Raw genomic sequence first — 13,443 nt, 5'->3', positions numbered from 1 at the left:
AATTCGCTCAGACATCCAAGGAAGATTTAAGCCATCTTCGGTCCTTAAGACCTCTGGTGGAAACTACGAATGGCAGGAAATGCGTCATCACAGCGCAGGAAGTGAATGTAGCCAGGATCACATGGAGGAGACTAACCTGGTCTGAGCCGCTGCTGGTTCAACACATCAATCCTGCAAAAAAAGAGGAGAAATAAAGTTATTCAGAGCTACACATCAATATACATTCTCCTAATTAATGTAATAAAATAAAGGTAACATAATATGATGTTTGAGCCACAAGTTGGCTTAGTTTCCTGCTCATTAAGAGAGTTTTCTAATTTTATAGGGTTTCGCTACAATGTTTCATTAAAGATGTTAAATTTAGCCACAAAAAAATTATAAATCATGTTATTTTACTAAAATAGTGAATTCATAATGAACATACTTCATTCTACTACACATGTTCAGTAAATTAATCTACTACTGTAATAATCTAGAAATGTTTTGTTTGGTCCATAGCTGGACAGCAACAAAATCTACAGCTCTTACAGATTATACAGGTTGAAGCCACAGAAACACGGAAAAGCTACAAATACATCATTTTATAGAAAACTTCTGTAAGTTTATCGGTAAAACGCAAAGAGTTAAACGCAACTTCATCAGAAAGTATCATGAAATGAGCTCGTGATGCGTCACAACGTGGAAGTTAAAGTTCGCGACAGAAATGAGCGTGGAACAATCTAACTCCATCCACCAAATAAACTCGTCATCTCGTCTACACATTATCAGATGACGATTAATTGTAGCACATTTAAACAGACTGATATTAAATTATACATTTTAATCTATGAGATAAACAAAAAATCAGCAGTAAAGACAGAGTTACCTTCTCCTCTCGCCCGGCTGTAGTTAAATGACCGAGGCAACGTTCCGTCGCTGCTTAAATACGTCATGGCGGACGGGCGCCGCCTGCCGGACGGGAGGTGAAGTGGGACAAAATCTATTGCCGCAATATACTGTTTAGATCTTTTCTCTTCTTTTCTTTTCTTTTCTTTTATTTTCTTTTCTCTTCTTTTCTTTCTTTCTTTCTTTCTTTCTTTCTTTCTTTCTTTCTTTCTTTCTTTCTTTCTTTCTTTCTTTCTTTCTTTCTTTCTTTCTTTCTTTCTTTNCTTTCTTTCTTTCTTTCTTTCTTTCTTTCTTTCTTTCTTTCTTTCTTTCTTTCTTTCTTTCTTTCTTTCTTTCTTTCTTTCTTTCTTTCTTTCTTATTTTTTAACAAAAAACAAAAATATTTAGAAAAGTTCCAGAGTTTTATCCAAGGGTTTTCAGGTTAAATCGATTGTTTATATTAATACATATCGTAAGCAAAATAGTTTATATATTTTCAAATACATATGCTTTTATATTTTACATTTTAGTTTCTTTAATAGTTTTTCTTATGTTTTGTGAACGTTAGTCTAAGTTAAAATTGGACTGATAATGGTAAAAAGCTGATTTTTCTGTTAAATGCATTTTCAGACACTGAAATACTTTTTCATTATCTAAAAATGTTTCCAGCAGCTATTGTACACCAAAGTATTTATGTTTTTAATCAATCTGAAAATCTGATGTCCTTTAAAATGTTCATTCTTTAAATTAATTATTGTATTTTTATCCTCTCCTGCTTGGATTTCTTAGATTTTACGTCTTGTTTTATTACTATTGGTACTTTAAAACATTTAGTTTTACTACTGTTTTCAGTTTTTTTTATTATGATATAATATTATATAATGTTCTTGCTATACATAGCTACCATCTATATCTGCAAAAAAAAAAGAAAGAAAGAAAAACCTTGTGACTATTTCAGGTCAAGAGACACTAAAATGAATAGAGTGTCATTGAGAGAGAGAGTATGTGGACATATGGACCAATCCCCTCTCTCCTTTTCCCTCTATCTTGCTCCTGATTGGATGCTCAAAGTGCAGATTATTTAACCCCCACAGCCTCCATCCCTCCTCCTCCTCGGTGGCGGCTGTTGCTGCTGCAAGCTGCTGGTGTTGCCGTGACGATGATATCCTCCCCCTCTTACACACACATACACACACACAGACCAGGAGGAGAGGAGAGGAGAGAAGAGGCAGCAAACAAGACGGTATCATGACGCGATGGCTTCAGGCTGGAAAACAGACGCTCCCACTGATGGCCTGGAAAACAGGGTGAGAGCTGGATGCATTTCCTGACGACAGAAGGATGGATGGAGGAATGGATGGAGGGGTGGATGGATGGATGAGTGATCGATGGGTGGAGGAATGTTTGGGGGTGACAGCAGCAGCTGTAGCATGCCTCAGAGAGGGGGATGATGCAGAAAGGACTGCAGGATGGGAGCAGGGATGGAGGAAATGAGGATGGACCGACTGAATGCAGCGCAAACTGATCAGCTATCTGTGGATACATAAGTGTGTGTGTGTGTGTGTGTGTGTGAGTGAGTGTTCGGTGTGTGCTGTCAGGCCTGCATGCACACGCTAGCATCCTGTCTGCTAACAGAAACAGAAGGTACGTCACTTCTCTGAAGTGAAACTGAGGTCTCATCACAGCGACATATTCTGTTTATAGGAACATGCAGCTCCTGCAGGATTCAGATGGATCAGTGATCAGATGCAACCGATCGACAGATTCTGCAAAAAAAAAGATGTTTAAAGCTGCAAAATCCAGCTGAGTGAGAGGAAATGAGCGCAAATAGAAAAACACGGCTGAAAATATCACAAAAAATATACAAACATCAACATAAAGGGGAAAATATGACGTATCATAAATTCAACAATAACTGTAATTTGGAAGAGATGCAGAAGACAAATCAATTCAAAATAAAGTCGATAAAACAGCACAAAAGCTTCATAAACTGACTCAGATTGATTCCTAAAAAGCAGCTAATGAATAAATGTTAAAATGACAGAACAGTTGAACCAGAAACTCTGAATAAAAAGTTGTTATAAGAAGAAAAGAACAAGCAAAAAGGGAACTTGAAGTAGAAATAGAATCAAATCAACTAGAAAGAGATAAAACATGAGAAACACAGCAATGAAACAGCTCAAAATATAACTAAAAGACTCAAAAATGGCAACAAATGAGACAAAGCAACTTTAAAAACATATAAACATATTTTTTCTTTTTATCATGTGGATTTTTAAAATAAATGTTACAGATTGGCTTTCAATTTGAAGTGTCAGATTTCAGGATTCTTCCAGATCTTCAAAACAGCTACAAAAGATTATCAATAAAAAACAAAGTTATTAGTTAAGCCACTATGAAAGCATACAGTCAATTGCCACATAACTAGATTATTCTGTGCATAACCTCTTTCTGAATCCCACACCTGGAAATCCTACAAACACTGCAGAGATGCTGGGATACTTTATACCTTCAACACTCACAGCAGCAAAACTGAAGCTTCTTATCGATTTCATTCCCAAAAGGGAGAAGAGGAAGAGTAGTGTGGGACCAGTACGTGATGAATGAGTGATTACAACACAGAAAAACAGAAAGTGGAAGCGAACATCCCGTGGGAACGTCAGAGGAGACGGATCTGATGAACCGAGTGTGTGTGTGTGTGTGTGTGTGTGTGTGTTGTGTTTTCTTTTTGTTGATTTATGGACTTTCCACCAGCAGGTTTCCCTGAAATTAGTTTTTGTTGAGCTTTGCAATCAGGTGATGGAGCCTCGTCTGCTGATCCAGACAGAAATAAGCAGTTTTTCAATTAACTGAGTGAGTTCTGGTTCGTCAGACGAAGCTCATTCAGTCATGAATGAACTGGATCGCTGCAAAAAACAAAACAAAACCCTGAAATTAAACAGAGATTAACCCATTTTCAAAAACTGGATGTTAAAATGTTACTTGCTTCAGAAGGAAAAAGTATTTTCTCTTTTACTTGTAAAAGTGCTTGTTCTGTGGGGTCCCTCAGGGCTCTGTTTCAGTCCCCATTTATATCTCATTGCAGAAATTTGCTCAATCATTTCTGGACATTTAATTGAAGAGAAGCGACCTTTTCTCCCAAGAGAAGGTCTTGTCCTTTGGCCTGTTGCTGATGTGGTGAGATTTATGTGATAATCAAGCCAGCATGCAGGTGAAACCATTTAGCGGAAATGTCAGTGCCTGCTTTAATGTAGCGAATTAAACACACATCGTACCACGGACGTGGATGGTCTTTATGTTTAGAAATCAAACGCTGACCTGAAACACAAACCTGTGGAACTGATTTGTTAAACTAAAGTCTGAAATCAGCTCTAATCCAAGACGTTTGGTACCAAACGTTTGAAAGTCTCTGAGTTTTCGTGCTTCTAGTAGGAGACGATGCCATCATGATAAAGAGGCGCAATATGTCTCATTCTGAGTTAAACGTTGACCTTTTAAACTCTCATTTAAAGTAAAACTCAGCCACAATTTAGTACCAAGAATATGAACTTCCCTTATATGTGAATAGATATCAGAGGTCAGCTGTTTTCATAAATATTTTGGAGTATTTAATGTTTGCTCTGCCTCACTGTTGTACGCTAAGAGCATCTGGAATCATGTCTGGCTGCAGAACAGAGAGGATTATGATTTTATGCTTGTGTGGACACTTGAAATCTATCTTATCTTTTTCTGTGTCACTAATAAACAAAAGCTCTCAGGACAGACTGCTTCTCCAGTGCCGTATCCATGTGTGCATGTCGCAGCGCTGACCTGAAAACCTCCATCTGATTGTGTTTTCATGAGTTTTATCAGTAAGAGTCAGCTGCTGTGAGGCCACACCAACAGATTACACCACTATCTTTCTGCTGCCACATTGGTGAGCCTTTTGTTGAGCCTCCTCAGTTTGCATCGGTCCAGTAGGTTTCGCAGTCTTTAAATGGTGTGTCTGATTGCTTTTAGTCAAAGAATGACAGCCATATTTATAGCTGTACCCCATATAAAGTAGAGACAATAGATGACAGCAGCAAAGCAGTTGTTTCAGGAAGAAAGTGAGCCAGTCTGTGCAGCAAAGAAAAGTCCAAATAATGGCTGAAAATGCAAAATCAGATACAAAAGTACCAGCTATGTTATTAGGTACACCACCTGTTAGAAAATCAGCAAATCCTGTTGCAACAACTCAAAACCTCCAGGTACCTAGAAGCAGAAAGGACAACCAGCAGAAGTTCAAACTGAGCATCAGAAAGGACTAAGATGGAAGTGACTTTGATTGTCTCGTAGTTATTGGTGTAAAAAGTTCAGGTTTGCAAAGTAAAAACACCCAAAGAGCGATGAATGAGGATCAAAATAACCCGTCAATGTCAGAGGAGGGGCTGCACAGTGGCGCAGTTGGTAGAGCTGTTGCCTTGCAGCACGAAGGTTCTGGGTTCGATTCCCAGCCCGGTCTTTCTGCATGGAGTTTGCATGTTCTCCCTGTGCATGCGTGGGTTTTCTCCGGGTACTCCGGTTTCCTCCCACAGTCCAAAAACATGACTGTTAGGTTAATTGGCCTCTCCAAATTGTCCCTAGGTGTGAGTGTGTGTGTGTGTGCATGGTTGTGTGTCTCTGTGTTGCCCTGCGACAGACTGGCGACCTGTCCAGGGTGACCCCGCCTCTCGCCCGGAACGTTAGCTGGAGATGGGCACCAGCACCCCTCCCGACCCCACTGAGGGACAAGGGTGAAAGAAAATGGATGGATGGAATGTCAGAGGAGGATGGGCTAACTGGTTCAAGATGACAGAAAGGGAACACTAGCTTAAATGAGAACTTGTCACAACCAAAGCATGCAGGATACCATCCCTATATTCACGACCTTGAAACACGTAAGGTCACACAGATTCTCCAAAAACCAGAGTATCAGATTGGAAATCCGTTCCGGTGAGTCTCGATTCAAAACTTTAAATCATTTCATAGAAAAGCTGAAGCAACATTTTCTGGAGCATGAAACAATCAGCTCCTCTCAAACATCCCTCTGAGTTTCTCCTTTGTAAAACCCAAAACAAGAAGGGCTTGAATTGTCTGCAGAGCCGTGACAGCCACAGACCGTCACCAGACACAACCCACTGCTGGAGAGCGTCCCACAATCCTTTGCTGCATTGTAACATCAGAGCATCAGTGAATGGAGATGTGGGGGTGTGCATCCTGGAAGACTTCAGAGGAATCTTCTGCTGTATGATGTGTGTGTGTGTGTGTGTGTGTGTGTGTGTGTGTGAGCTGAGCAGATGTGTGTTTCAGACATTAGCAGTGTGTTTGTCTGCAGGAGGTGAGGCTGATCAGGACATCTCAGGGGACAGAGGCGTTTGAACTGGATTACAAGCAAAATCACGCAGAGCTGCAACCCCTCCCCTGTATGAATTATTCACCAGAACATCGGGCCTCGTGTTTTCACAGAGACTCTGGAGCAGAAACTGCTTGGCTGGCAGAAAGTCAATCAACAGACACGTCTAAGGAACCAAACCTGGTTCATGAAAGTTGTTTCCTGCAGCTGAAATTCATATTTTAGACATATTTTCTGATTAGAGGTTTGATCTCCTCCTGGCTGAGGCCCAGACAGATTTCTTGTTCACACCTAACCGTCATCATCATCATCATCACAATGTGTGTGTCGCTGATGAAGAGGGGAGCCGGCGACCCAGAATGCTCTGCAGCGTCAGTGTGAACTCATTCACATGCTGAAGGATAAATATAGGGGGATTAAAGAACCCGTCGCCGCTTCACATTTTCGTTCCATTTCGTCTTGTGGGTTGGTGTCACCACACCCCCACTCCCTCTGTGCAGTCTGTTGCCATGGAAACCCCAACCTTTCTCCCTCCTTTCCTCTTCTTCCATCACTTTGAAGTCGGTTCGGTGACCTACATTAAAAGCTCTTTATTAGTTTTTGACTTTACAAGTTCGTTGTGAGGATGGTACCGTGGCAGAGGCTTTCCCTGCTCTGCGGGCCGCGCCATAACGGAGCTGTACATCAGTCTGAGAATTGATTCTTTGCTCTGTTGTCATTTCTTCAGTGCATACATGCAATAAGTCCTGTCGCTGTGGGGTTTAAAGGTGTCTTCATTGGTTTTGTGTGAGCAGTAAGTTAGTAGAGCCAATTCAGAAGGAGAGAAACCGTGATTGAAGCAGATTGAAATCAATAAATCCTACAGATAGAGAGAATAATCCAGCCATCCATCATACACACCTGCTTCTGCTTCAGGGTCACATGGAGGCTGAGGTCTATCTCTTAGCGAATTACCGTCGCTGTTATGATTTTGGACAGTGAGAAGAAGACGGAGTACCTGGAGAGAACCCAATGCATGCAAGGAGACACTGCAAACAGCTGCACAACCTTTCAGACCTCTCTGGATTAATGCTTGCTAAAAAATAATGCATGACAAAAATCCCAGATCTTATCTGATGTCACTTTTATTAAACTTCACATCAGTTTCCCCCTTTGCAAACTTAAAGCTCAGATTTCATAACCAAAAGTATTTATTTATTTTGGCCTTTTTTCTTTCTACTTTGCGTCTGTGTACTTAAACCATCGTTGTCACTTTATTTAAAACTGTAAATAACTATAAAAATCTCACATAGTTTATTGTAAGCGTACATTTCTGAAACCTTTGTTTAGCATCCTGGTCCATGTATTTAGGTTGTGATCCCCGTTTGGTCAATCAGTCTCCAGGTGATCGATTACTAATCGTAGTCATAACTAGTTTACCTGGCAACAAATGATGAGAAAAATATGGAAAACTACTTTAAAGGTGGACATGAATGTTTGGCTGTGTGAAAGCGTGGATGGTACAACATACTCTATGTGGCAGAAAGCTTTAAAGTCAGTCACAAAACGACTAAAACTACAAATATGAAATGGAGGGCAGCCAGATTATTGATCGCTTTGTTCTGTAACACCTACTTAATTAGCATATGAAAAGATGACAGCTGGAATATCTGGCAGATTTTCAGACATTGCAAGATTTCAGTGCTTCACTGTTAAATGATCAAGTCATCAAAATTAAACAAGTAAATTTCAAACCACACAGGCAAAAATACACGTCAAAATAGTCAGTGGATCAAGATTGAGGCATTAGTAGACTGCCACCTGGTGGCCAGTTGGGGGAGCTGCAGACAGGAGCGTTTCAGGTTATTTAATGGAAACCTCAGAGCTGCTCAGGCCTGCAGAGGGGGCCTAGAGGTGATAATGGGTCTGGGGATTATCTGCAGTACTGAATAAAATATAAATTTAATGTGTGTAGTATTTTATACCCTTTGTCTGTTAGCATGATAACAGATAAAAACACAAAGGACTAAATTATTCCTTCTCTGTGTGAGCCAGCCTGCTGGTGTCGCTGATCGTGTCTGCCGTTCAAATGAAACATGTGGTCAAGATTTTAATTATTTCTCTACATGTTTATCTGTCTTTCCATCTAAATCTTTAACTCCAGTCGTTGTTTTCTATGTTTCTCCTGCAGGAATCGGTGGATTCATCCTCAGTCCACTTCAAATGAAATCAGCTGAACTGATTATAGTTAAATTACTCCTGAAGGGAAACAATCTGCTTCTCACCTGCTTCTTTTTGGTGTTTCATTGGACAAATAACCATCTGGAGCTGGAAGAGTGGTTTACATGCATGGAATCCATATTTAATCAGGAATGTGGGACAGAAGACTCTCAGATCTACAGAAGAGTAACGCTGATGTGGATCACTGACTAAAACCAATCAAACCTAAGATCAGTGCAGATCTTTTTTATGTTCAGAATGTGCCAACAGTTTCTACTGGAGTGTTTCTCCAATTTCTCCTGAATGTACAATGGAGTAAAACACAGAAAGAGTCGGGATAGAGAACCTGTCAGAAACCAAAGCAACAACAAGCCCTCAGCTTGACCGTGAAGCGTCTTCCCCTGGCTGCGGCGCGGAGGGAGGGGCGTGTGTGGAGGTTCCCCCCCAGCAGGCTGCCGCGGGCAGATGGAGGCCCACCAACACTCCCCAGATAGCAGCAGTGAGGAGTGCACCGTCCTGGAGGCTGCGCCCTGCAAGAACAGCTGCCTGCAGCATGCAGGGAAGGTGAGAGCTCCTTCAAGACGACACCAGATACCAACGCAGGAACTAGGGGTGGAACGACTACATATTTTTTTTAAGGTCGACTACATCATGATAATAGTGGAGTCGATGTCGACTAGTCGCGGTGACGTCACAATGACGTAAGCGCAAAAAACCCTCCACAACTACTTGGAGGCTTTATCAGCTATTTTCATGGCAAATATTGACACCCTCCTCCCCTTCTTCCGCTTTTACTGCATAATTGCTCTTTTAATTATGCAGAATTAAAAGAGCAATAAACAGATCATTCTTTGTGAGCAGCGGAGAAAAGTTCCGGGTCTGACTTTTTTTTTTTTGCTTTTTTCCAAACATCGGCTCATGCTGATGACCTCTGGATAGTTACTCGTATAGGAGTCAAATTACCACATGGTGCTTTTGGAACATCACAAACCAAACGTATTATGAACGGATCCCGTTTGGTTACAGTTGAATTCAACGAAACCACCTGCTGCGCAGCAGGAAGCTCTGCTGACTCAGCAGCGGCTCTGAACCGACATGCAGAGGTCGCCTCTATCAGACCCTCCGGATGAAGCTTGGACTTAGTTTCCAGATGTTGTCAAACCACATTTTTATAAGAGCTTAAAGCTGCCAGGTTAAAAACTTCAATACGGAGGGTGACGCTGATCAGTTGGGGGGATAAAAATGCCTGACATCATGACGCGTTGTCGCAGATTACTCCGGTAGTTTATTTATTTATTTATTTTTTTTCGGCACTAGTTTATTTGACAGCAATCTGACTGTAAGGGGGCAGAGAGAGCGAAGCGGGTCGAGAGAGGCACGATGGGCCCAGCGAATGTAATTTACAGGTTCTCTTTGTTAAATTATTTACATTTTTATACAATTTGAGCTTTCTGACGAGCTCACCTAGTCCATCTTCTTTCATTTCCTTGGAAAAATCTGTTTTGTCATCTGATTGCGACTAGTCGACTGGCCCAGAAAAAAGTCATTGCAGAGAAAAGAATCGACTAGTCGACTAATTGGTGCAACTCCTAACAGGGGTGGGCAATCCTGGTCCTCGAGGTCCCACAACTCTTAATGTCTCCCTGATCCAACACACTTGAATCCAACAGCTGAATCACCTCCTCAGAGCGGTCAGGTTCTCCAGAGTCCTGCTAACCTCGTTATTTGACTCAGGTGTGTTGAAGTGGAGACACATCTTGCAGGAGTTCGGCCCTGAGGCCTGGAGTTGCCCATCCCTGCTCTAGCATGAACCAAACAGGACATTTAAAAAAGACACAATATGAAAGGAAGAGAATAACAACATTAAAAAAGAACATTAAACCAAAAAATACAACAGTATTTACATCAGAGATTTATAATATGTGTACCTTGATAATAAAATATGTGAAATAGATATAATGTGTTCAATTACACAAAATGAATGCATATATTAATCCTAATGGCAACATAAATAGTCCTTTATTGGCGGATGCTACAGATGTAAGAGGGGTTGTAATGGAATAATGTGCTCTTCACCCCTTTTGTGCTTTAGATTGTGTCTGAAAATGAGATCATGTGTCAGCATGATCTCATCATCAGATTGGCCAAGCTGCTCTCCTACAGGCGTCTACGGCGCCATCAGGAGACGTCGCTGATCCTGGAGACGATCTAAGTGTTTCTTCCCCAACGTAGAACTTATCTGCTCTCTTTAGCATGAAAGATTAACCTCCTATCCTTAACAATAGACAAATGGCCAGACCATCTGAATGGGCTCCACAGAATCCCTGATGCAACAATCAGGGATTCACACCTATTGTCCAATCAAGTCGCTTTTCTCTGACCAGAACCTATAAAAGAAAGTCAGATGTTGGTCAGAGCAGACGGACTGACTCCTTTGAGTCTGTATTTCTGTTCTCACCTTGTGAAGTTTCAATACATATCTTATTACTTCTCATCCAGACTCTTGCTAAAATGATTTTTTCCATGACAGGGGTGGGTGTAAAAATAAGTTCACACTTCTACCCACTGCTTTGAACGTGCAAATAGACTTTACTACTTTTCCTTTGCTTTGTTTGTTTTTAATTTATTTTGTTTGCATATAACCTGCCTGCAGGTGGCTGACCTGTACTGCTCGGCCTGTGAGTGTGCCCTGTGTGAGGACTGCTTACCGGCCCATGAGGATCACCCCAAGGTGGCGCTCATCCAGGCCCTGGAGCAGCACCGGAGCCGGCTGCAGGAGAGACTCGGGGCGGTCCAGAACAGGTACCAGCAGAGAAACCCCGAAGACCATGCATGAACATTTATATGCTAATATTTCTGTTGAGATCTAAAACAGGAAAAGGAAATAATATAAATGAGGTACAGCTACAGTAGGGGTGACCAAACTCCAGTAGGAGGTATCTTGCATGTTTCAGCTCTCTCCCTGGTTGTTAGCATGCCTCTGGTGCTGGTAACAAGAACTAAAACATGCAGGATACTGGCCCTTTAGGACTGATGCTGTGATCCAGTTGTACTCATAAGAGCTCAAATCTGACTTTCCAGTCAGAAAAATCCACTGGAACGCCCCACGAACTGGGATTTCCCTCTGGGAAACTGGAGCATCCCCAACTTCCCTCAGTTATGACTTGTAAGGCTGACTTTATGATTCAATATGGCCGCTCCACACATCAATAGTAGGAAGATGTGGCCGGAAGATGTTTATTTTACAAGACACACGTGTAAAAGTGAGTCTAAAATCATTGTTAAATGTATCGCCTGCAACTCTGAGCTGAACTAATTAAAATGATGTTTGCTAGAGGAAATTAAAGATTAAAATGATGTTTGTAAGGGCTACTGCAAACAGTGTCTATGGACGCCGCCATATTGGAAATCCAACTTCTTATTTACAACTGTTTTACCTTGAATCTGATGTAAAATCCAGTTCTGAGTTCCCACTTCCCAGGAAACTGAAACACAGCGTGGTGGTTTTGGCCTCCACTGAGCAGCAAATGGGAAAACGCTGACATCTGGTGGCCATGTGGGGAAACACAACACATGAAGGGCACACAATTTAAGTTTGTTTAAGAATGAAAAACATGAAATGGACAAAAACAAGAACAGTTAAGTATGAAACTATCCTTTTCCCTTCTCCTCTGCAGGCTGCCCCAGATTTCAGATGCTCTGTCCCTCGTTTCGGAGATTCTCCAGCAGCTGAACAACCAGAGAGCTTCCATCGAAGAGGACATCCAGTCCAGCTTCGAGGACCTGCACAAGCAGCTGGATGTTCGGAAGAGCGTCCTTCTCATGGAGCTCGAAGTCACATATGGGCTCAAACAAAAGGTGCAGACAGATGTAACAGAGAGTATTTGCCAGTCATTTGGACAGGGCTCTGACTTTGCAGGAAGAGAGACTTGGAAGTATTGAAGAATGATCCACCTGTCTTTAGGTCCTCCAAGCCCAGATAGACAACCTCACACGTGGAGACGGGGACATCACGACCACCTGCACCCAGACGGAGGAAGCTCTGGCTGAGGAGGCGAGCGTGGCGACCCTGGAGGTGGAGCATGAGCTGGAGGAGAGGCTGAAGGAGCTGGCTATTCTGAGAATGCCGTGCCAGCCGGAGGAGAACGACCAGCTGGACCTGGTGATGGAGACAGACGGACTGAGGAAGTCCATTCACAACTTGGGGACCATAGTTACAACCAGGTGACGAGACAAACAGAACAGCGAAACGCTGATTATCCTGTAGCATACCCTGCTCTAATCCTGATTTTCTTCTTTAGCGCTGTGGCAAGTCAGAGCGAAGCCATGGGCACCGGCTTGGAGCAGTGCATTGTGGGACATCCTGCTTCAGTTACTATAGTAACAAGAGACAAGTCAGGGGGAGCCTGCAAGACTGGCAATGCCATCTTATCAGCTGAGGTTTGATTCAGCGTTTTAAAAAAATACAGACAGAGGGAAAATCTAATAATTATTTGAACTTCAGCAGATGTGTCCATCTCTATATATCAAATAATACTTCTTATTTCCTGGTGTAACACAATTATAGCAACTGCGAAGGGATAAATCAGTCTACAAATTAACTGCATGACTTTATTTTCTTGAGAACGTTTCAGAAAATTCAGTAAAACGTGTGTTAATGCAGGTTTTCACCCCCGACGGCAGCATTGTTGATGGCGAGATACTGGACCACAAGAACGGTACATATGAGTTCATCTACACGGTGCCCAAAGAGGGCAACTTCTCTCTGGCTCTCCGTCTGTATGACCAGCACATCAAAGGAAGTCCCTTCAAGCTGACCGTCTCCAAGGCGTCTGAGGTAGAGGTCGAGGTGGGTCGGCCTAACCCGCGTGATCTGACATAGGATCAGTGATTTATAGAAACATTGTAACTTATGCTTAGTTATATGTACATTCCATCCATCCATCCATCCATCCATCCATCCATCCATCCATCCATCCATCCATCCATCCATCCATCCATCCATCCATCCATCCATCCATCCATCC

At 42.1% G+C, this 13,443-nt stretch overlaps 1 protein-coding gene and 1 long non-coding RNA gene across 3 annotated transcripts in view; one reads left to right on the top strand and one right to left on the bottom strand.

Moving 5' to 3' along the window:
- Positions 1–965, bottom strand: part of LOC103480928 (uncharacterized) — a 3,517-nt gene extending 2,552 nt beyond the window's left edge. The window contains exon 1 of the long non-coding RNA XR_536202.2: positions 52–965. This is a non-coding gene — a long non-coding RNA (uncharacterized LOC103480928). The remainder of the gene's footprint in view (positions 1–51) is intronic.
- A 997-nt stretch (positions 966–1,962) lies between these two features.
- The window catches only part of trim2b (tripartite motif containing 2b), a 17,502-nt gene continuing 6,021 nt past the window's right edge, over positions 1,963–13,443 (top strand). The window contains exons 1-7 of one of the 2 annotated variants that reach the window (XM_008436126.2): positions 1,963–2,171; positions 8,388–8,980; positions 11,070–11,218; positions 12,094–12,274; positions 12,381–12,640; positions 12,718–12,856; positions 13,080–13,253. In XM_008436126.2, the coding sequence (XP_008434348.1) occupies positions 8,882–8,980; positions 11,070–11,218; positions 12,094–12,274; positions 12,381–12,640; positions 12,718–12,856; positions 13,080–13,253 (1,002 nt within the window). In that variant the 5' untranslated portion in view covers positions 1,963–2,171; positions 8,388–8,881. Of the gene's footprint in view, positions 2,172–8,387; positions 8,981–11,069; positions 11,219–12,093; positions 12,275–12,380; positions 12,641–12,717; positions 12,857–13,079; positions 13,266–13,443 lie in introns of both variants that reach the window. The other variant, XM_008436125.2, reaches the window with a different exon arrangement.

This window comes from Poecilia reticulata, linkage group LG18, assembly GCF_000633615.1.
Source record: "Poecilia reticulata strain Guanapo linkage group LG18, Guppy_female_1.0+MT, whole genome shotgun sequence".
NCBI lineage: Eukaryota > Metazoa > Chordata > Actinopteri > Cyprinodontiformes > Poeciliidae > Poecilia > Poecilia reticulata.
Note: the sequence above shows the minus strand (reverse complement) of the source record. Positions and strands in the feature narration are given on the sequence as shown.